Source organism: Equus caballus, chromosome 2 (assembly GCF_041296265.1).
Source record: "Equus caballus isolate H_3958 breed thoroughbred chromosome 2, TB-T2T, whole genome shotgun sequence".
In the NCBI taxonomy this organism is placed as follows: Eukaryota; Metazoa; Chordata; class Mammalia; order Perissodactyla; family Equidae; genus Equus; species Equus caballus.
Window position 1 is genome coordinate 106,137,094 of NC_091685.1, and position 25,436 is coordinate 106,162,529.

General features: G+C 34.7%; 1 protein-coding gene across 5 annotated transcripts in view; it reads left to right on the top strand.

Moving 5' to 3' along the window:
• SCLT1 (sodium channel and clathrin linker 1) overlaps positions 1 to 25,436 on the top strand; it is a 145,213-nt gene that overhangs the window by 75,520 nt on the left and 44,257 nt on the right. For all 5 annotated transcript variants that reach the window (XR_011435487.1, XR_011435486.1, XR_011435484.1 and 2 more), the window contains exons 11-16: positions 1,208 to 1,299; positions 5,685 to 5,862; positions 7,831 to 7,929; positions 13,746 to 13,817; positions 19,919 to 19,993; positions 22,135 to 22,280. Coding sequence is in view for 1 of the 5 variants with exons in the window: in XM_001915983.5 (XP_001916018.2) it covers positions 1,208 to 1,299; positions 5,685 to 5,862; positions 7,831 to 7,929; positions 13,746 to 13,817; positions 19,919 to 19,993; positions 22,135 to 22,280 (662 nt within the window). In the remaining 4 variants the exon portion in view is untranslated. The remainder of the gene's footprint in view (positions 1 to 1,207; positions 1,300 to 5,684; positions 5,863 to 7,830; positions 7,930 to 13,745; positions 13,818 to 19,918; positions 19,994 to 22,134; positions 22,281 to 25,436) is intronic.

A 25,436-nucleotide genomic window follows, 5' to 3' on the forward strand; every position in this document is an offset into this window, starting at 1 on the left:
GACATGGCACTGCTCATCAAGCCATGCGGAGGCAGCGTCCCACATGCCACAACTAGAAGGACCCACAACTAAAAATATACAACTGTGTACCGGGGGGCTTTGGGGAGAAAAAGGAAAAATAAAATCTTTGAAAAAAAATGTGGAAGCAAAAAAAACCTGGAATAATATATCTGAAGTGCTAAAGGAAAAAAATGCTTACTAAGAATTCTACGTCCAGTGAAACTGTACTTCAAAAATGAAAGCTAAATAAAGGCATTTTCAGATAAACAAAAACTGGGAGAATTTATCACTGGCAGAGCTGTCCTTCAACAAATGCTGAAGGAAATTCTTTAGGTTGAAACGAAATGACACCACATGACAACTCAGATCTAGGAAGAAATTAAGAGGAACAGAAATTTTAAATATGAAATAGTATATGTACATATTTTCTTTTCTCTTACTAATATCGTAAAAGACTTGACTGCTTTAAAGCAGAACTTAACACTCCATTTGATGGATTTTAAAGTATGTCGATGTAATATATGACAACAATGGCACTGAAGACTAGGATGGTACATGGAAATAAATACTGTGGCAAGGTTCCAATGTTTTCTCTGAATGAATTAAATATTAACTCTAAATAAGCTGGGATGAGTTAAAGAAGCGTGTTATCAATCTCTAGAGTGACCACTAAAAATAATTCAGAGGTATAGCTAAAAGCCAATTGAAGAATTAAAATGGTATTGTTAAAAGTATTTGTTTAACACGACAGAAGACAGGAAAGGATGAACAGGAAATTTTTTTAAAGATGGTACAAATGAAACCTCTTAATTTATTTCAAAGCGTCTCTATGTCAAGAAGAAATATCCTGATTGTAATGGGATGCAGTATAACTTAGTTAAGAGAGCATGTTCTAAATACAGACTATGTGCAGACAGACCCCAGCCTTATTTTGTTAGATTTGCACTAAAGGAATAGTTTGAAATATTGGCAGAAATCTATATGCAATGACTTTTGATTATTGTTTTTCTAATACAGGATTGATAGTGAGCATCTCTTCCTCCTCTTTTAGTATATGCGTGATTTGTTCCCAAAGTGGTATTGCTTCTTTAAACTTACATATTAAATTCTAGCAGTGTAAAAACTTTATAGAGTGAACTTATGCTGTGTAATGATGTATTGAATTTTCACATAGTGAAAATAAGCTTCTGGTTTCTTTGTTTTCTAGGAAGAAGATATGGTGTCTGCCCAAGGACGAGAGGAAGCATCAGATAGGCGTTCACAGCAGTTACAATCTAGCATAAAGCAATTAGAAACGAGGTAAATTGTTAAATACATCTGGCTTTGTCTACACACTTCAAAAGATAGTCCACACTAGAGTTACAGTATATGTTATTTTCTAGAATACGTGTTTTATAAGTCCTAAGCAAACTATAATCATAGATTTAAAATCAGATTTGCTGGACATTGTTTATTAAAAAAAAATCTTATTTAAAATATTGGTGTATTTTGAACATATATTCAAAGATTTCTGTCTTTACCTTTTCCCCAAAGCAGTCATAGTCAAGTTTAGTCAATCCCAGAATCAAAAATGTTCTTTCTATCTTAAAAAAATAATAAAAACAATGAAGTTGGGTAAAAATTATACAGAAAAACCATTTCTTATTAAATAGATACACAAGAGAAAAAATACTTGAGAAATCATAAATGTTTTCACTGGAGTCTTCTGGAGCAGTAATTTTCAGTTATCTTTGAGGTTCTGGACTGCTTTTTAAATATATTCTGTAGTTTTGTCTTTAATTGCTATCTTAATGCAAATGTTCACTCTAGAATATTTTGTGTTTTTTTGTTATTTCGTAGTCCTTATTTGAAATTCCATTAAGAAACTTGAAAATTGTCATTTGTAATCTATTAAAGATACAGTGACCACAACCCGTAAATCCACATTATAGATGAAAAATCTACTCTGTATAATTGAAATCTGTTACACTCAGAAATAGTCTACTGATCTGAGCACATTAAAAATTGAGATCTCAGTTCTACTCAGAGATCTGTAGCTAATTTATTGCTTGTTCAGAAAAAAATTAGTATCTTTGACCTTCTGTTCTCCAAAATGTTAATAAAAGTAATTTCTTCGCTCACAGCAGGTTGAAAACTAATTGATTTTAACTGCTAACTTGAGATTCTGATGAAAGGAGTTGTAATTTTCAAGCGCTGGGGTTTTTTGATTTTTGTTTTTCATTTTTCTAAACTTTTCAGCAGTTGATTGATTGTTTTACTGCTTTCCTGAACTTCTTTGTCTTGAACTTACAGAAAAAGTCAGTGGTTGTAGATTTTTGTTTCTGTTATTTTAGTAGCATTCTATGCTATGAAAATAAATGCTAGAGACTTGAAACAATGAAATCTGAATGAGTGGATTTCACTTCTAGTGAACACTGACTCTGGACCCAGACTGACTGAGTTTAAACTCTGACTTCACCAATTACTAGATGAATAACCTTGAGCAGGTTGTTTACCCTCTGTGTACTTCAGTGTCCTCATCTGTAAAATAAGTATAATGATGTAACCTACCTCATAGGCTATATGATATAACCTCATATCCTACATTATAGGTTAATAATACAACCTATCTTATACCATTGTTGGAGATATTCAGGAATATGTTTTCTTTAACGTATGTAAAGTACCTAGCACAAAGAATGTTCTTACAAGTGTTTGCTATTTTCATTGTTGTTACTAGGGGGAACTTGGCCCAATTTTAGTGAGTTGACAGAAAAGATTCTTCTAAGATTTGGCTGTAGAGTGTATAAAAGTGCCTTTATGAGAATAAGAATAGTAGTAATACATCTTTTATGTTATAAAATATGGAAACCTATAAATTATGAGGCTGATGATCTGAATCTGCTTTACTATAACTCTGTTCCTAACACCAATCTGACTTTTCAGAGCCAAACAGTTGCTGGGGCTGCTAGACTGTTGAATGCATGTGAAACCTTTAGTTGCAAGGCTTTTTCTGACGTAGGTGGTTGTGAAGCCTGGATTTGAGTGTCAGAGAGCCTTGACCGAGAATTGGAACTCACAGAGTCCTAAACAAATCTTGCCCTGTTGAGACCCATGGGCTCTTGGGAGATGAAGTTGCCTTAAGCTGTTCATGAGTCCACCTGCTCTGCCTGGCCCCCAAAAGGCATGGGGAAGTACCAGAGTGAACTAATGCTAGCGAAGTGCCGAGTGTCCTGTGCCCCTGTCGGCGAGGTAGAGGCTGCTTCATCTTCTGCCACAAATGTGTTAACCACAGGGAGATGGAATGAATAATGTCATGTATATAAATCATTACATTACAGTATGAGAGGACTGAATTCCATTAAAGGGCAGAGAGTTGCAGATTTTGGTTAAAAAGCAAGGCCTAGTAATATGTTATTTTAGAAAACGTAAAATTAAAGTGAACTAAATGAACGAGAGCAAAGATCTCAAAAATGGAAAGACGAAGAGGATTTGTTTAAAATTAAAATAAAGGTTTTAGTGGAGAATATTAGCAACTATGAACAATAAGAAAGCAGGAGTAACTATCACGCAAGTTATGGTTTAATGGTAAAAGCAGTGAACAGAATAAAGAGGGACTTTATGTAGTGAAAAATGGCACCATTTTGAAAAAGATGAAACATTAATAAACCTAAATACAGGAAATAATAGGACAGTTAAATATGTGATGCAAAAGCTAGGAAATGCAAAGATGATTTGATGACAATACGACTATCTATGGTCATTAGTTTTGGCCATCTGCGTCTCATCTCCCTTCCATGTGTGGGAAGTTCCTCAGGTCACAGCTCTTCATGGGAGACCAATCCTGTGGTGATATTTTGGGCATGTTCCTTGCTGCAAAGCTTCAAACTTGGTTTTCCAGGTCTCCCGAGGAGTCTGTGAACTTACCAATATCCATTTTAATAAACCTTTTTTCTGCTTAAATTAGAGTTGGCTTCTGCTGCTGGCAACTAAGAACCCTGACTAAAATGGTGGTAGACCTTAACTTACTTCATTCAGAATTAAGATCTGTCAAATAACAACAACAACAACAATGTTTTAAAAATAGAGGAATTAAATAAAATGTAGACTGAGTTCTCTGAATTCCCAAAGGAGAGGGTGACGTGTGCTGGAGCAAGAAGGCTTCCCCCCGGTACTTCTGTGTGTGTGTGTGTGTGGTGGGAGGGTCGGGAGGGGAGAGGATAGAGAAAGCTCTCCTGCACCATTTAGAAAAAAGAAATGCCTGAAAAGAACAAAAAAAAGTATGGAATGTAAAGGAAGAATTGTCTTACCAGACCATATCAGAACATGTTATAAAGCCACTATAATCAAATTAAAAGACTTGGGCATAGAATAAACAAATAGATCAGTGAAACATGATAATCCGTAAGTAAACCATGATATTTGCGTATTTTAGGCATGATAAAGGAATTATTTCAATTCATCAGTTACTAAAGGTACTCGTACAACTGGCTATCAATTTGGAGGAAAATTAAATTGGACTCCTCTCTTATAGCACATCCAGAAGTAAATTCCAGATGGATTAAAGATTTATGGATAAAAATATTAAAGGCATGGCAATCTTTTGAGGAAATCTAGGAAATTACGTTAACAATTTATGGATGAGGGGGATCATCTTTGTAAAAACTGAAATCCCGAAAGTTGAAAAAAAAGTCAAATTTAGCTGTATTAAAATAAAAAGTTTTAGTGTGGTAAAGATTCCCTAGAGTCAATAGGCAACAACAACAACAAAGTAGATTTGGGAAAAATATTTGCAGCATACAGAACAGACCAAGGGTTAATATCTTAATATTCAAAGAGCTCTTATAAAGGAACAAACAAAGTGAATAACCCATCAGAAAAAATGGGCAGAGGATATGAAGAGGAAATTCAAAGAGGACAATTCACATGGCTAACAAACTTTTAAAATATGCTTAAACTCTCCTGTAATCAGGGAACTACAAATTAACAGTGAAATGAACTTATATCTATTGGACTAGGAAAAAAAAAGAGCTTTTGAATGTACTACTTGAAGAAATTTGTTCAAGAAATTGTTGAATGAGAAAAGCAAGTGCAGAAAAGGGTGTATACTATGATCTTAATTTTTATAACACAAAAAATTATGTTTAAAACCTATAGATAACTGTGTATATACTTTGTATTTATGTGCATACATGTGCATATTTATATGTATATGATTTTATGAACATGGATAAAAATATTCGAAGATATACGTTAGTAAGTTAGCATGGATTACCTAGGTAGAGAGTGGGGAAGGGGAACCAAGCAAAAAAGGAAAAGAAAAAATAAACACTATATAGTAAACAGAGAGAACAATTTATTCATTCAGAATTTGCTTTATAACATTGTTGTGTAACTATATAATACACTGTGATACCACAGAAAATAACATCATTAGAGTCAGAACATTTAGGCTCAGTCTCAGCCCCATTGCTCATTAGCCGTACAGCCTTAATCAGATGCTTAACCTCTCTCAGTCTGTTTGTTGTTCCTTAAGAGAAAATAATGAAACCTAGTTTACAGAACTTTTGTGTAGATCAAATGAGAAAATATGTGTGAAAGTACTGGAATAATGCTTGTCCTATAATAGATGCTCAGTAAATCTCCTGTCTCCCTCCTTCCTTTTAAAAATATTTAACTTTCAGAATGTGATGATTAATTTTTAGATTATGTGTGGCAATCCAAGAAGCTACCCAGTTAAGAGCAGAAAAAACACATCTGGAAAAACATACCAGAGATTTACAAGCAAAGTGCAATGAATTAGAAAATGAGAAATATGAAGCTATTGTAAGAGCCAGAAATAGCATGCAACTCTTAGAAGAAGCTAACCTTCAAAAGAATCAGGTAAGAAAACTATTGAACATGTTTATAAATAATAAATTACTAAACGTTCTCCCCATATGGCATAATAGTAAGGGAATCAACAACTACAGAATAAACACATGAAAATGAAATTGCTGTGCTCTGCATTAATAGACATACTACTTTCTTAATGTTAAGACTTAATATCATAAAATGTCAACCCCTCCCAAAAGTTTCATATCAGACTTTTCTTATGTCTCCAGCCCTCCTGTAACTAATCTTCATCCTCTATAGCCTCATACTTTAAAAAAAAATCTGTTCTAGCACTTTACTGCAGTATACCCTATATTTTATTGAGTTGAATAGATGAATCTTATTCATCTTTATTTGCTCTTTATCACCTACACAATTGATCTAATAGAGCAGAAGCTTAATTGACAGGAATTAAACTTAGCTATAAAGATTTATTACCTAGCGCCTTTATGTCACTCTTTTTTCATCCCTTTAACAATTGTGATTCCTATGCTATCAAATATCATAGTTTTTGTCTTTTACCACTTCCATATGAATGGTATATTGTTTATAGAAGTCATAAAGTAGATAGATTTGGTTTTAGTGTTACTGCTTCTCTAATGTAGAGATCATTAAATCATTGCTTCATTTAACCAACATTTATTGAATGCCTAGTATATACATCATAGTCTGCTGGAAAATATGGGGAGTACAAAGGAAATACTTTTATTTATGTTTCCTATTTTATATGATAGAGAATTTTCCAAGAGCTATTAAAAACAAAACAAGCAGTAAGTTGCATATTAAGAAGCTAGTAAGAAATAAAAAAGAAATAATTATCCATATCTAAACTGTGAGAATGCTAAGGTGCTTATCATGTCTTTTAGCTAATATTCTCCTCTGTGATCTAAATACTGTCTCTTAGAATGGTCGATAAAAATAGACGTAAAATGCTTTAGGATAGCTTTGAACACCGAAGTTAGTTGGAAAAATTAAGAGCAGGGCAAAATTATTTCTCTCTCCCCCCTGAAGGCTAGTCATATGAGCATTTTTAACATCAGGTCGCTAAAGATGAACATTTTGTGTAGAGCACAATACATAGAGAAGGTAGTAGTGACACTCATTGCCTATCCCTCAAATCTTCTCCCCCAAGTCTAACTCCACAGACTTTTACAGACGCTGTTTATGGCTACAGCAGTAAGCTCCCTCTTGACTCATTGCTTAATGGCTAGAGGGATCCCACCTTCAGTTGCTTGTTCTGAGAAGTCAGGTGTTCTCTCAACTGATCATACAGATAGACAAGAAGCACAGCCTGGCATAGTTTACTTAGGATGCTTCCCCCTTTCCTCACTGTCCCATTCTCCTCCACAAGGTGGTTACATCAAAACAGCTGTTACTTCTCACCAGCTTACCTATTTAAGCAGGAAGAAATTTATTAAACAATTAAAAAAAATAGAAATGGGAATGTGTATGGTAGCTTTGGAAGATAGTGGGATCAGAACGCAGGGCCACTTATGTGATGATAAAAAAATATTCAGTCAGGCCTAAAATTGGAGGAGTTCCGGGCTCAGAAAGATATTTGAGCTAGAGATGTAAATTTGGGAATTGGCAGCATGTAAGTGATATTTAAAACCATAAGATTGGATTAGACCATCGAGGGATAGATGTAGATACAGAAAAAGACCAAGGACTACGTCTTGAGTAGTCCAATATTAAAGAGGTTCAGGAGAAGAGGAAGAAACTAAAGAAAAAGAATAAGTCTTTCGTTAGGCCATGGTCAGATGAGGAGGTTAGGAAAAATAAATATCATTTATAACTTAGACAAGATCTCCAAGTGGAAGTGTCCCAGAAGTTTAGAATAAGATATTTTCTTTCAAGAAAGTGATTGGTTTTTTATCCAAATATTATGAGTAGGATAGGTTTTTATCCATCTATTATGTTATTATGTTATCTTTATTAATAATATCTATAATAACATCAAGTGATTATTTTCTGAAGGCTCTGCTTGAGGAGAAGCAAAAAGAAGAAGATATAGAGAAAATGAAAGAAACGATTTCTCGGCTTGTGCAAGATGCCACCATAAGAACGAGGAAGGAAGTAAGGGGTTTTTAATTATATTTAAAATTCAAAATTTTACAAAATTTCACAGCTTAAGACTAAATGCCACGTAAGTTTTTGCCTGGTAGACCTGGCTAATTAACTTTCAGCTGATTTCATCAATTATGCTAAATTTCAAATAAAAATCATCTCAGGATGGCAGTTCCTACCATTTGGGCTAGAGTGGGGAAGAGGAGGAGGGCAGGGGAAGTGGGATTTAGGCGAGGAATGTAGTGAAGATTAACACGCCTCAAGTGTAAAGTTAAGAAGAAGGCTCAGAAAGGAACTGAGAATGCCTAGAAGAGAAAACCTACTGTTGTTTGCAATATCTTAGAGTATCTTGGGACTGGAGGACTGGAGAAATCAGGTTTAACCTCTTATTTTGTTGGTAAAGAAACTGAAACCCATGAGTGACTATTGACTTGCTCAGAGTTGTATACTAGTTAAAGCCAACACTTGGACCCGTACCTTCGCCTTGCTGTACTGACCCCAGCGTTATTTCAATCACATCATTCTGAAACATATACAATTTGTGAATTGTGTTGTTGTTTGCAATTCTGTTATCAAAACTAATATTTTTGTATTAAAGTAATGAGATGTTTCTTGGTTTGAATTGTGAGGGTTATGAAAGTTAAAACTGTCTTGGGAATGTAAATTTGCTTTCGAGTGAAGAGACGGGAAGACATACATATATTTGCCTTTTCCTCTGGTATGGATATGAATCAATTCATAAGTGGTGTGGTAAAGTTTGAAAGTGTAAAAGTGAGTTTAGGAGGAAGAAACCACAAAAACCCCTTTTAAAGATGAGAGAACTGAAATATGGCGTAGTTAAGAAACATGCTTAAGGTTCTACCTCTAGGAAGTAGCAGAACTGGGAACAAGTGCAAGTCTGTTGATTCTTGAGCTCTACTCTCAATCACTGTGAGAAATTGTTTCCCATTGATTTTACATTTTTTTTATTTTTAGAAATTTTCAAACCCATAAAAAGGTTGAAAGAGCTGTACAATGAACTCTTATTTACCCTTCCCCCAGATAACTCTCGCCACACCCATTCCATCTTTCTTTATATATGTACACACTCTTCCCCTTTGCCTAACATTCAGACGTAGACTGCAGACATTATGACACTTCACTCTTAAATATCTTAGCATCTGTTTCCTCAGAAAAAGGACATTTTACTACACAACCACACCAGTATTACCATACCTTAAAAAAAAATAGCATTACTTCAATTCACACTCAAATTTCCCTAAAATGTCCTTTATAGCTGTTTGATTTTTTAAATCCAAGATCCAGTCCATATTTATGCGTCATTGCATTTAACTGCCGTGTCTCTGTAGTCTCCCTCAATTTAACCCAGTCCCTTGCCTTCCTCTGTCTATGACAAAGAATCTTTTGTAGAATTCAGGCCAATTTTCCTTCAGAATATTCCTCATCTGGATTCATGTGACTGCTTCTTTGACTCGATTCAGGTCATTTCTGGCAGAGTGGATATGTATATCTCCTGCTTCATCATGTCAGGAAGCTGAATGTTAGGTTGTGCACTGGCGATGCTAAGCCTAAATGCATGGTTAAGGGGGTAAGATCAGATCTCTCCATTGTGTACTTTGTAAGTAATTGGGGGAGATACTTGAAGACCAAGCAGGTATCCTTTCCCACCAAAATCTTTCAACTAATGGTTTTAACATCCATTGATTATCCTTGCCTGAAATAAATATTATATGGAGTGATTAAAAATGATTATATTCTAATTCTATCATTCTTTCTAGACATTTACTAGCTCTCATTTTTTAGTGAAGAAGAGTTCTCCCCTCCTTTTTAATATCACTATGAATTCACTATGGATGTTTTTTATTTTTTTATGTTGGAATCCATTATCATCAGTCTTCTTTTTTATCCTCAAATTGTCTCTTTAGCTTCCTTGCATAAATGATGTTCCCCTCTCATCTTGTACTTTCCCTGCCCCAGACCTTGTAATTTTTTAATTTCGTCTTTTTGTCACAGACACGAATTAGCAGAAGCAGAAATTTCCTGTTTTCATTTTTACTGTAATATTTACATTAAAATGCTTTCCTATGTATTCATAAAGACCCCATGTGAAGTGATTAACATAAATAATTGAAAACTAATACTCCTTTCTTTTAAAATGAGCTCCTATAGGATAGTTGGATACACTGTATGTTCCCCCACTAGATAAAATACAGGTGTTAACTCTTTTCTTACCTATATTTTTCTGTGGGCAGTATTATTTCTCTTCTAGGTAGACTGAAATAAACTGGTTTTAAAAAGTTCATCAGTTAAAAAAAATAAAGCTAACATGCTTGCATTTTTCCCAAGCAACTAAGTGGTCGAGTTTTCATTCCTACAAAGTCATGTATAATGTTTCTTCATGTAAAAGTATTTCTTAGAAATATATTGCTTTGTCACTGTCTGGCTGAAATTAGGTGATTTCCCGACATAAAATTTCTAGTTTGAGGCAGCATCCAAACTAAAACCTGGGTTATAATCTGGTATATCCTTTCTACAGGAACCCCTGTCCTATTCTTGGGGTTGAGAATACTCTAACTTTGGCCATAGTTTAAAATATTCTTGATAACATATCTTTAAAATAGATATTAATAAACTGTGGCTTTTAATGATAAAAATGTTTTGTCCAAGTACTCATGGTAAAAGAACTCCTGTAATTGATTTTCTCATCCTGAAATAAATTCACGTTGATTTTAAGGTGATAGAGGGTTGTCTTTTGTATGAATCCTTAAATAATCTCAGTGTAATTTTTCAAAAGTGATGTGATCACTATATTCAGTCCAAACCTTTCTACAAACATGAATATTCAACTGCCTCCTAAAAGTGTAGTTACCTCCCTATCTAAATAGTCCTACAGACATCTGAAGCTCAGCGTGTCTGAAACTGAACTCCCTCTCTTACTCCCAGAGCTTTCCTTTCTCAGGGATTCCCTTTGATTTCCTTGTATCCAGCCTTTCCCTACTATTCCAACTCTTCACTCAAGAAGTATCTATTGAGCACTTTCTGTGTATGTACCAAGCATTCTGCTGGGTCCCTGCCCTCACTGAGTTAAATACTATTGCCAAATTGATTTTTTTAAGTAAACCTTTTTATTATTATTAAAAAATAATAAATGCTTACATAAAAAAGAAATGGAAAATATGTAAAAGAAAATTAAAATCACTTATAATTCAAGTACCAGAGATAACCACTAATTTTAGTGTTATCCTCTGAATTTTCATTTGATACCAAGTTATCAATGATACGGTGTAATTATCCATGAAACAAAAAATTCTGGAGATATATACACCAACCTGTGAATAGTGCTAAGCCTGGAAGGTAGAATAATGAGGAACCTTTCATTTTCTGTATAATATAATTCTACAGTGTTTGGAGTTTCAAAGAGTAGGTATTATTTTTGTAAAGAAACCATGTATATATATAATATCATATAGAACATGTAATATATATTTCCTTATATCCATTTATATTTTTCTAAAATATATTTTAAATGTTTTCATTTGAAAATTTTTGGCTGTATTGGTGATAACTGCCCCATTTATTACAATTTGACATATCCTGCAAATATGTAGAATTAACCTGTTGAGTTGGGGATAACGTGTCTATTGACTTTACAAGTATCTATTTTTATTAACTAAAATAAATATAATGACCAAATTGTTACATATTTATGTTCTGGCTATAAAATTAAATATGACAATAGCTTGTTTCTTTAAAATGTGGAAATAGCTATTTCTCAGATATCTCTCAAAGAAATAAAATTTAATTTGTGAAAAAATACGTTGTTTTCTTAAATTTTGATCTTAACTCACGGCGTAAAGTTGGTGATCAAAATTGTATTCATCCAGTTAAGCAATATTAGCATCATCAATGCCTTTTCTATTCGTTTGTTGTTAATTTATCTTACTATTTGGTTTATAAATATCCTTACTATCCATAAAATTATAGAAGAAAATGTTTACATAAAGAAAGTGAAATTAGAGTGAGAGGAGTTTAGTCCCTTAGGGACTTCTGAACCACAACTACATTAAACCACCTCCCAGATATGTATATTTGCTCACATAACAAGGTTTACATTGTGCTTTATCAGACACTACCTCCAGAAAATTCCCTATGACCTATGCTATACCATCAGTGTCAATTGTCCTACACATTCTTTTTAAAAAGTATGAGTAGTTTAATTCACTGAATTTGTCAGGATTATTGTAAAAATATTTCAAAATATATGTACTACTACAGTCATAAACCCTCATGTTAGCTGTATCATTTCTAGATACTGAGACAGAACACTTTTTAAAAATTATGTGAAAGACAGACAGATATGACTGGGCTGATAAGAACCAAAAGTTTTATATTCTAGGAACCTTCATGACTTAATTTCTCTGTGCCTTTATCTTCCTCATCTGTAATGGGTTAATAACTACTTCATCAGATTGTTGTGAGAATTAATGCGATATTAACACATAAAGCACTCTGAACAGTTCCTAACACATTAAACCTCAATATATGCTAACTATCATTGACTGAAAATAGGATGGATTGATCCTTAATATGTTGTTCATGGGAAACGTCTACATCAAATTATAATCTTAAATAGAACTAAAACGGGCCCACACATAATATGTTTGGCAAGCCTTCGAAAAGATAGCGCATATTAAGTAACCAAATAAAGTATGTAACAATGTCGTAAATGTTCTAAAGAAGGTTTGCATCATCTTTTAGAAATAATCCATTTTATAAGATCCTAGAAAATACCAAAAACCTTTGAGTCATAAATGTTTACTGATGATTTATCATCAGTATCAATATTCCTCCATCTTTTTAAAAAGCGTGAGTAGATATTAGAAAAAAATATTGTCATAGGAACCATCCTGATGAGCTGTGACTAATTCTTCAAAATACTCTGTACACATAAATTGTACTGTTTCTGAACATATTTAAGAGTTAATTCAAGTAAGGGTTTTCATTACAAAGTAATTTACTTAGCACTGAAATATGATGTGCAACATAAAAATATTCTTCTATTTATAAAACAAAAGTGCCTTAAAAGTTATTAATTACATTTTTAGTATGTAATTTCGTTTTTCTCTTGATGTGCTCTATGGCAGCAGTTCTCAAAGTGTTGTTCATGGAGTTTGCAAGGTTACACCGACTTTCAGAATTATAGTAAAATATCGTTTCGTTTTTTTACCTCATTCATTAGAATGAGAAAACAGTGTTGTTTTTCAGAAGCTGATGATATACAACAGTACAACAGGTTGAACACAGAAGTAGATGTATGAAGAATCTGGCTGTCTTGTATTGAACCAGACATTAAGGAAATTTGCAAAAATGTAAAATAATACTATTTTTCTAAAAAATTTTTAATTTTGGAAAATATACTTGTTTTCATGAAAATGCTACCTATGTTAACCTGAATGACTTTAGTTATTGTTATTTACAAAGGGATTAATAAATAAATATTTTGAAATTTTCTCAGTTTTCATTTCTAATATAGTGAATTTTAATAGAAAGAACCCATTATAAACAAAGATCTTTGTTTTTACAGTGTAAAAAGACCCTGAGATCAAAAAGTTTGACTACCACTGTCCTTGGGACATACCATCCTATTCACTCTCCTTCCAGTCATGATAAATTCTTGACTCATTAATACATGGTGTGCTTATTTATCTTTTATGCCCTAAAAGTTACAATCTTATTTTTCATCAAAATTATTATCCTAAATGTTTTTTAGATATTAGTCATCTTTATTGTAGACCTCAATAATTAATAAATATCTTAATTTATAGGTTACAAACACAAGAAAACAATATAACGTACAGATTTCTCGACTAACGGAAGAACTTTCAGCCCTTCAAATGGTATGTTAGAAGACTATATCGATATTTTCCTTGATTTTTGCTTATTTTAAAGGCTATGATACATATTATTGGGCATTCATTCATTCAAAAGATGCTTATTAAGCCAAGCTCTATGCTAGATGCTAGGAAGAGTAAAAATTAAGGTAAACGTGTTATCTACAGTCTCGGAACTTATGGTCTAGCAGGAAAGATGGATGGCGTTTATGACATTTTACTATGATTACCTTTTTTTGACAAAGAACACACAGTGCTGTTGAAGCACCCAGCAGCAGCTGCTCCCATATGCTGCACTCATCTGGGAGGGCAGCATGAAAGAAAGAAAAAGTATGTATGACAGTGGGAAGGAAGAAAGACAAGCTTCCCAAAACAGTGAGTACTGAGGATGTGTCGGCAGAGAGGGGAGAAGAAAAGAGTACTACATACTAGATGCGGGATGAAATATATAAATTTAACTTGAAGATTTGATGAAATGGAATTTAATAACCTTGCTTACAGGGGAATAAAAATACAAGAATGTTCAGAGATTGCGACGATGTTTTCAACTTCACAAACTCTCATCTTTTCTGAATCTCTATATCACTTTTAATCTTTATTACAAATTTTGTCATGAATTACGCCTTGTGATAAATATTATACATTATGTTATTCCTCTCTCTCTCTCTCTGTCTCCACCCTCCCTCCCTCCCTCCCTCTCCCTCTCTGTCTGTCTTTCTTTCTCTGTCTCTGTCTCTGTCCCTCTCTCTCTCTCTCTCTCTCTCTCTTGCATGCCTCATGAAAATCTTATCTTTACAATTAGGTTCTGAGCACCTTAAAATAGAAGAGTCTTATGCCTTCTTTTATTTTCCCCATTGCCTAGTGCAGTGTTTTACACGGTATGTTTTTTAATAAATATTTATTGACTGATTGATATTTAAACACCTCTGAAAAATCACATCTTTTCCCCATTCTACAAAGAGACAGTGTCACTTTTTGTTTGTTTAATGTCATTTGTTTTAATGCTGTAGGAACATTAAGTAAAATTAATGGGATGCAGTGTGGCCAATTAGTCATGTCTAATTCTTTGGTTTTTTTTCAGTTTTACTTCCTTTTCTATCACCTTGCTATTTTGCTTGTTCTCTTACATGGACTGATTTAGCTATCAAAAGATTCACAGCTTTGAAGAAGGGTCCTACCCCAGTCCAGGATTGTTTAATGGATTATAAATCTGGAACAACCAGACCATTGTTTCTTTCTGTTTTCTCTAAGGAACGTGTACTGTGTAAGACCTGCAGGGACTTTAAAAATAACTCTTAGCTGTGTAACAACCAGAGCTATATAAACTCACTTTAGAGTAAAAAAAATTATCATTTCAAATTACTACAAAAGGTGTTTCTTAGGATTTATAGTAAAACAATGGTAATTCATAGCTAAGTGAATTTTTCTAAAAATATTAAGTATTATGTGATGTCATGTTGATTCCATGGGGAAAATTTTACTAATTGATGTGTTCAAAATACTAAGCATTTAGAAGTATGTCTGAAGGAAGACACGGTTCAACTACTTTAAACAGCATATTTTCTTAAGGCATAACAACCTGAGGTCAGCTTTTGCTTTCTGTTCTGAAGTACCAATTTTACCACTTATGCCATAAAGATGAAGTCAGGGAAGGAAGTTAAGCATGCTTTAGCTAACCTAAAACTACAGTTATGCTTGCAAGAAGGAGAAAAACTTGTATTTTAGGTTAGGGTGAAGATTTTTTTCATAGGTTTAAGAAAAGGCCAAAGCTAGTCTTTCTCAACCCACATATCTCCCTTTGGAGAGCAAAACAAACAGCCTTTATTTTCCTCCTACAAGTTACAGTTTCTCTTAAGAATATTGAAGGTTTTGATTCTGCCAGGAAGCAGAGATTGCTATTAATCTATAGCAAATGAGGAAGAAGATGCCCAAATTTATACAAGTAAAATGAAACATTCATTATGATCTTTTTTTGATTCATGAACTTTTTAGAAATCTAATTTCGAATTTCCTCTTCCGTGTGTATTTCGATGTATTTTGATTATTGTTTTCTAACCTGGTTAAATAGAGGCCACAGATATAGTCTACATGATATTGATTCTTAATATTTATTGGAACTTCCTGTATGGTACACTATAGGGTATGATTTTGGAAATACTCCATGAGTACTTGAAAAAGTATCTGGTATCATTTGATCATATCTTGCCCAAAAAGGTCAAGGAAGATTGGTGGTGATTAATAGTAAATATCCATGAAAACCTTTTAATAGTAATTTAAAATATTTGCTTTAGTATTATAGTGCATTTCTAATAGAATTAGTATATTTCTCTTATAGAGAGTTTCGACTTTTCTATCTCATTTTAACTTTGTTATCTCAGGTTAACAAAATATTCTTTCATCTATCATCGTTTGGCAATAAAATAGTGGACTGGATGGAGGAAGAAACATAGCATATTTATAACATAACCTTTCTTTATGTGCCACTTGCAAGACCCAGAAGTGTGATCCAACCTTGTTATTAATATATACATTAAAAATCGTATGGGAATCATATCAATAGTTGCAGAAAAAGCATTTGACAAAATCCAACACCCATTCCTGATAAAAACTCAGTAAACTAGGAACAGAGGAGAACTTCCTCGACTTGGCAAAGACTATGTACAAAAACGCTACAGCTGTGAAACTGAAAGCTTTCCCACTAAGATTAGGAACAAGGCAAGGATGTCCCCTCTCACTACTGCTTTTCAGCATGATAACTGGAAGTATTAGCTAATGTGATTTGACAAAAAAAAAAAAAAAGGAATAAAAGTTATACAGATTGGGAAGGGAGAAATTTGTTTGCAGGTGACATGATTGTCTATGTAGAAAATCCAAAAGAATCAATGTAAAAACCCTAGAACACCCTGGCACTCCTAATTCTCCTTATCCTGCTTTGTATAATTTACCTACACATATAAATTATAAGTAAAGTGTATAAGTAAAAAAAAAAAATTCCTGCAACAAACAAGTGATTTTATAGCAAGGTTGCAGGATACAAAGTTAATATACAAAAGTCACTTGCCTTCTTATGTACCAGCAGTGAACAAGTGGAATTTGAAATTAAAAACATAATACCATTTACATTAGCAGTCCAAAAATTAAATACTTAGCAATAAAGCCAACAAAGTATACAAGATCTATATGAATAAAGCTACAAAACTCTAATGAAAAATGTCAAGAACTAAATAAATGAACAGATAGTCCATGTTTATGGATAGGGAGACTCAATATAGTCAAGATGTCACTTCTTCCCAACTTGATCTATAGATTCAGTGCAGTCCAAATCAAAATCCCAGCAAGTTATTTTGTGGATGTTGACAAACTGGTTCTAAAGTTTATATGGAGAGATGAAAGACCCAGAATAGCCAACATAATATTGAAGGAGAAGAACAAGGTCAGAGGACTGACAATAGCAGACTTCAAGGCTTACTATAAAGCTACAGTAATCAAGACAGTGTGGTATTGGTGAAATGAGACAAATAGATCAATGGAGCAGAATGTAGAACCCAGAAATAGACCCACAGAAATCAGTCAGATGATCTTTGACAAAGGAACAAAGGCAATACAATGGAGGAAAGATGTCTTTTTGACAAATGATGATGGAACAATGAGACATCCACATGTAAAAAAAAAGAATCTAGACACAGACTTTACACTCTTCACAAAAAATTAATTCAAAATGGATCACAGACCTAAATATAAAACACAAAACTATAAAACTTCTAGAATATAACATAAGAGAAGATCTATATGATCTTGGGTTTGGCGATGACTTTTTAGATACAACACCAAAGGCAGGATCTGCAAAAGAAACAATTGATAAGTTGGACTTCATTGAAATTAAAATTTCCTGCTCTGTGAAAGACTCTCAAGAGAATGAAAAGTCAAACCACAGATTCAGAGAAAATATTTTCAAAATACATATCTAATAAAGGACTTCTATCCAAAATATACAATGAACTCCTAAAACTCAACAATAAGAAAACAAGCAACTTGATTAAAAAATGGACCAAATTCCTTAACAGACACCTCACCAAAGAAGTTATACAGATCACAAATAAGCATTGAAAAGATGCTCTGCATTATCTGTCACCAGGGAAATGAAATTAAAATGGTAATGAAGTACTACTTATTATACCAAATAGGTGCCAGATACACCTTTTAGAATGGCCAAAATCCAAAACACTGACACCACCAAATGCTGACAAAGATGTAGAGCAATAGGAACTCTTACTCGTTGCTGGTGGGAATGCAAAATGGTACAGCCACTTTTTAAGGCAGTTTGGTGATTTCTTACAAAACTAAACATACTCTATCATATGACCCAGCAATTGCACTTCTCTGGATTTACCCAAAGGAGTTGGAAACTTATGTCCACAGAAAGCCTTCACATGAATGTTTGTAGCAATTTTTTTCATAATTGCCAAAACTTGGAAGCAATCAAGATGTCCTTTAATAGGGGAATGGATAAATAAACTGTAGTATGTCCAGACAGTAGAATATTGGTCAGCACTAATAGGAAATGAGCTATCAAGCCATTAGAAGACATGAAGGAAACTTAAATGCTATTACTAAGTGAAAAAAGGCTAGTCTGAAAAGGCTACGTACTGTGTGATTCCAACTATGTGACATTCTGGAAAAGGCAAAACTGTGGTGACAGTAAAAAGGTCAATGGTTACCAGGGGTTTAGGAGGAGACAGGGATGAATAGGCATAGGCGAAGCATAAAGGATTTTAGGACAATGAAACTACTCTGTATATTCTATAATGGTGGATACATGTCATTACAAATTTGTCCTAACCCATAGTATGTACAATCCCAAGAGTGAACTCTAATGTAAACTATGGACTTTGGGTGACAATGTTGTGTCTATATAGGTTCATCAGTTGTAACAAATATGCCACTACAGTGGGGGATGTTGATAATAAGGGAGGCCATACATGTATGGGGGCAAGAAATATGGGAGAAATCTCTGTAACTTCCACTCAGTTTTGCTGTGAACCTAAAACTGCTCTAAAAAATAGTCTATTAAAAAAATCACATGAATGAGTTATGAACATAGGCAAAATCTCAAATTTCACACCATGAAACTACCTTTTCATACATGAGCAGCTTACTATATGAATGTATATGGAACATTAAATTTCCATTTCTTATACATTCACAGTTCTATCTTAATAAAAGATAATAAATTTAGAGTAATCATCTGATCTGTAACATAAGGATAAAGATCTTCATTATAATCAGAGTTAATTAATTTTGGGTCACAATTTAAAAGCTTATTTTAAAATTTAAAAAATAATGATATGCAGTACTTCCATAAAATGAAGTTATGATAAAGATGATTGAATGTTAATTAGTGTACTGTCAGCAAAGCAGGTTCATCCAAAGCATAATTTACAATTATAGAAAATAACCACACTCATTCTCAAAAAATAGATAAAAACAAATAACTGTGAAAACCCAGTAATTATGATTATTTTTAGTTTTAGTCTCATTTGCAAAATATTAAATTAACTAATTGACAGTCAGTAGTCAATAGCTTGCTCAGTTTACTGATGAAAACCTTTTGAGTAGAAATGTTTTATGTTTATGCTAGTAAAACATTTTTACTATGTCCATTGGCTGTTTATAAGTTATACCAAAAAAATTAACTGTTTTAGAATTTATATACGTGTATGCCTTTTAGGCCACAGGTTATCCTCATGATGTTGTGCCATTGTCCATTTCTGTGTTCCCTTTTAAATATGTGATCGCAGTACATGAAAAGGAAGACTATAATATGAGAAAGGTATCTCATTTATTTTTTTCTCCCTGGAATCCCTCACCCTCTATCACCCACCTAATGCGTTTACTTAGAACTCCTTGGCATTCTGTACTGGAGGCAATTTCTGAAATCCTGGGATAGGTAGCTCTTTGAAGATTGAGAGTTTTTTTATAATCAGTATGGTCTTGCTGTATTGATAGGGTAAGTGTGGTATTCCTGTTTTGAACAAATCTCCATTTTTTTCCCATTTTTCTTAAGGTTTTACAAATATATTTATTTACAATATGACTTGAATTTATAGGAGTGTGCCGAAAAACAAGGCCAAGTTGAACGAGCCATTAGGGAGAAAAAAGCAGTGGAAGAAGAGCTAGACAAGGTAAAAAGAAAAAGGAAAACATAACTACCTAAAACCCAACTGCAAATATTCAACATTACTGTCTGCTTTCATCACACTATCTAGCAGCAACCCCTATATTATAAGTATTCTTCGGGTGAGTGTGTTTATTTGCTTGGCGTATGTTCAGAATCTTCATTTAAATCCTAGTATTGCCTGCATACGTTTCTTTACAAGAGTAGCCACATTATTTGAACTTTTTACTTAAAGGTATAAATTTTATGAGGTAGCTATATTCCTTGCTTATGCTTCATCCCAATAGTAAGTTTTATTTTGTCTTCTCTTTCTAAATTTTAATGCCAACTCTTACTGGATTTATGTCATCTACAAATATAACAAGTAAATATAAGCAGAAAATTGAAACATTGCTCTAATATTTACCTTTTAAAAGTAAAGATTTTTATTTCATAGTTAGGAAAAATATTTACCCCAGTGATACTTGAGAAAAAATATTGTCAGAAGTCTGCAGGTTAAAATTTATTTCTTACTTAGATAACTTTTTTTGAAGAAGAAGAAGATTAGCTAACTGCTGCCAATCCTCCTCTTTTTGCTGAGGAAGACTGGCCCTGAGCTAACATCCATGCCCATCTTCCTCTACTTTATATGTGGGATGCCTACCACAGCATGGTGTGCCAAGCGGTGCCATGTCCGCACCCGGAATCCAAACCGTCAAACCCCGAAGCAGAACGTGCAAACTTAACCGCTGTACCACCGGGCCGGCCCCTAGATAACTTTTTATTAGCAGTAAATATCACTCTCTTAAAATGTCTTGGAGAAAAAGGGGAGACCACTTTTGATCCATCACATACTCTTTTAGGTGCTACATTCAGAACTTTCATAGAGGGGTTAAATAGCTTGCCCAATGTTAAAAAATAGTAAATGGTAGAGTCAGAGTTTGATTTTCAAACAAGAGCTATGTGGCATAAAAAGCATGTGATATATCTATATTATTGACATTAAAAATATCATGATAGCATCAGATAGTAGAAAAGTAATTTACAAAGCAGAAGATAGTGTATAACTCCATCTGTGGGGGGAAAACTAGTATACATGTCATGTTCAAGGTAAGACTTTCATGATTACCACTCTCCTGCACAGTTGATCCCTTGTGAGTTTCTATCTGTTATGGAATAGGAATAGATCCCATTTAGATTGCTGCCTGCTATACACCAGGGTTTGGGATGACGTTTTTAATATCACATGGCATAGGTTAAGAAATAGGCTTTATTGGGGAAATGTAAAACTCACAGAGCTAAGGGCAGCAAGTAAAGAGAAGGCACAGCTCCTGTTCTCGCACTGTCCCACAGACAAGCGTGCTAAAGTCAAAGTACTGCTGGGACTGCAGTGTAGGTCTGTATTTTAGTATTGGGACATTGATGTGCTGATACTCTACCTTTTTACAGAACAGGAGTGACAAAGCAGTCTTGTCAGTGGGAGGACGCATAGGTTACTTGGCCAGGCAGTCTAGATTTGGAGGGTAGCTGTGTGTGAGATTTGTCTGAAAATGTATGCTGCCAGTATCTGGAGACCTTGCAGTTCTTGGGATGTGACAGCCTCTGTGTCATAGGAGGAAGCTCAGTCTCATAGGAAGCTGAGCTTGGGTACCATCACTCCTGCTGGGGAAGGGGGAATCCCCATTCTGGCTAGACCACTGTCTAGTTTATCCAGAGTGAGATTCTGGAGTCACTTTCAGATAGTTCTACTCACTGCACCACGGCGTGTATCTGTATTTTTGAATATTGGAATACAGACTTGTCTTGAAGGGTGTTCATCAGAGAATCAAAGCAGTTATCTCTAAGTGGTGACATTTAGAATATTTTTTTTACTTCACCTATTTTGCATTTCTGCTTAAAATATTAAAACTATTTTAATAGTTTACAGTGAGCATGAATAATTTCAAAAAAAAGCAATTATTATTTTATATGTCAGTTTTCAGCATTATATTTTGTAAATGTGAAACAACCAAAATTAATTTTTGACATATTTTAAAAGTTACAATGAGAACAGATGAGCACATGATCATGGGTTTTTGTTCCTCATCATTGATTTCAGTTTCTGAATTGTATAATTTCTTAAGGCAATTTCATTCTGTAAGATAATATACATACAAGCCTCTTCTGCAGATTTACCGTGAAGGCAGAGTAAATGAAAGTGATTACAGAAAACTGGAAGAAATGCACCAAAGATGCCTGGTTGCAGAGCGTTCTAAAGATGATCTTCAGCTAAGACTTAAGACAACAGAAAATAAAATCAAACAACTTGAAATAAAGTAAGTTATTCTTTTGGATTTTCTATGATAAAATTTTCAGAATTAGTACAATTTTTCACATATTCTTTATTTTTTGTAGGATTTGTAGTTATATCTTATGTTGAAAAAAATCTTTTTAGCACCAAATAGAATTTTTTTTCAAGATTATTTTGAAAGCTAATTTCTTCAAGAAGAAAAGAATTAACTGTACTATACTATTTTATTTTAGATTTCTCCTTTCTGGCAGTCAAATAGGCTGTTCATAAGATTGCTTTTTTCATACTAACTATGCAGCTATTGTAGTAGCGTGCATGTAATTATTGCTTTTATACTCAGTTTATACATATATTTCCTGTAGTATTGAATATTCTATAATAATCCATCATGTTTACCTATTATATTATCTATTAAAATTATAAACTTAGGGGCCGGCTCCATGGCCGAGTGATTAAGTGCCGTGTGCTCCGCTGTGGCAGCCCAGGGTTTGGATCCTGGGCGCGGACATGGCACCGCTTGTCAGGCCACAATGAGGCGGTATCCCACATCCCACAACTAGAGGGACCTGCAACTAAGATATACAACTATGTACGGGGCGGGGGGGTGGGGGTTTGGGAAAATAAAGCAGGAAAAAAAAAGATTGGTAACAGTTGTTAGCCCAGGTGCCAATCTTTAAAAAAAAGAGAAAAAAAGTGATAAACTTATAATATGGCATATCTATCCTGAATATTTTTCCACCTTTCCTCCCCAGAGTATTACTTAATACAGTACAACTTACTTATTCAAATTGCATGAAATTTCAATCTCTATTACAGAATATTTGTAATAGGTATTTTAAAAATAAAGAGGAGTGATGTCAGCAATATGGCAGAATAGGACATCCCTAGCCCATGTCCCTCCACAAAACCAAATATTTGACAGGCATCTATGGATAAAAGTGCCTTTGTGGGAGCTTTGGGATCCAGGTGGGAGGTTGCAAAACTCTGGTCCAGCCCAAAAACAAGGAGACAAGTCTGTGCATCAGTAGCAGCCCCACCAACTATGGTCCCCTCTGTGAATCCAAAGCCTCCCATCTCCCTGTGGACTTGACTCTAGCCCTACCTGTTTACAGTCCTGCACCTAGCCCCTTCCACCAAAGGGTCTGGCAGAAGCCACAGCTGTAGATAGCAAGCCTGCCAATCTCAGACCTGACTGTGGTCCCTGAAGCAGTCCCATGATCTGGCTCCAGTTCCACTCTACTGCAGTCTGGAGACAATCCTCCCCACTCAGGAACCAACCTGGCAACCTGACGGGAGCACTAACTGGGACCCAGTGGAAGACATACCTGACTGCACCTTTGTAAGAGGCCTGCCAACCATGGACTTGACTGAAGACCCAGCAAAAGCCACAAGATATGGATCAAGTCGTGCTCTACTACAATTTGAGACAGTCATGCATGGCCAGGAATGTGCCCAAATAACCCAGCAGAAGCCATGCCTGTGGATGCCCCCAATTACAGTTCTACTAACCCCGACCTGACTATGATCCCTGAAGCAATCCTGTGACCCAGACCCAGTCTCACCCTACCACAGTCCAGAGCAGTCCTAGCTGCCTGTGGACCAGCCCTGTGACATGACAGGATCACCCTTAGGAACCCATTGGACACAACACTTGACTGCACCCCTGGCTACAGGCCTGCCAACCACAGACCCAGCAACAGCCACATAGAAATGGTTTCAGCCCTGCTCAATCACTGTCCCAGAGGCAAACCTATCAGTTCTTGGACCAGGCAGGAGAAGGTCTTTACCTGCCAAAATCAGTCTGTAAAGACTGGAAGAGGAATGTCTCCTTCAAATGCACAGATACCCACAAAGAATCAGGCAAACATAACACCACCAAAGGAAACTAGTAAAGCTCTAGTAACCAACCCAAAAGGAGTGGAGATCCATGAACTGCTTGACAAAAATTTAAAATAATTGTCTTAAAGAAACTCATTGAGCTATAAGAGAACCAGATGAGAAGTTAACAAAGAAACAGGAAGCCAAAAAAACAACAAAACAGAAATTCTGGATCTGAAGAATACAGTGACTGAACTGAAAATTTCAGTAGAGATCTTCAACAGCAGTCTTGATCATGCAGAAGAAAAAATCAGCAAACTTGAGATAGGTCATTTTAAATCGTCCAGTTAGAGAACCAAAAAGAAAAAAGAATGAAAAAGAGTGAAGAAACCTACATGACTTATGAGACATCTTAATCAACATATGCATTATGAAAATCCCAGAAGGAACAGAGAATGAGAAAGGGGCATAAAGTTTATTTAAGGAAATAATAGAAAACTTCCCAAATCTGGGGAGAGAAATGAACATCCGGATCCATGACACCCAAAGAACCACAGATAGGCTAAACATCAAGAGGTCTTCACCTAGATACATTATAATCAAATTGGCAAAAGTGAAAAAAACAAATAGAATCTGAAAACAGGAAGAGGAAAGCAACTTGTTGCATACACAGGACTTCTCCCACCCCCATGAAACTATAATGGTTTTCTCAGAGGAAACCTTACCAGCTAAGAGACAGTGGCATGATATATTCAAAGTGCTAAAAGAAAAAAACTGCAAACCAAAAATACTATACCCAGCAAAGCTGTCATCAGAAATGAAGGAGAGATAAAAACTTTGTCAGACAAACAAAGGCTCAGAAGAGAGTTCATCACCACTAGAGTGATGTGAATACACATAGGTGAAGCATAGAGGATTTTTAGTAATCAAAAACCTCCTGGGGACAGCCCGGTGATGCAGCGGTTAAGTGTGCATGTTCCACTTTGGTGGCCCAGGATTTGCCAGTTAGGATCCTGGGTGCAGACATGGCACTGCTTGGCATGCCATGCTGTGGTAGGCATCCCACATATAAAGTAGATGAAGATGGGCATGGATGTTAGCTCAGGGCCAGTCTTCCTCATCAAAAAGAGGAGGATTGGCAGCAGATGTTAGCTCAGGGCTAATCTTCCTCAAAAAAAAAGAAAAAAACCTCCCAACAAAGAAAAGCCCAGGACTAGATGGTTTTACTGGTGAATTCTGCCAAACATTGAAAGAAGACTGAATGCCCATCCTTCTCAAACTCTTCCAAAAAAATTAAAGAGGAGGGAGTATTTCCAAATTCACTTTATGAAACCAGCATTACTCTGATACCAAAGTAAGACAA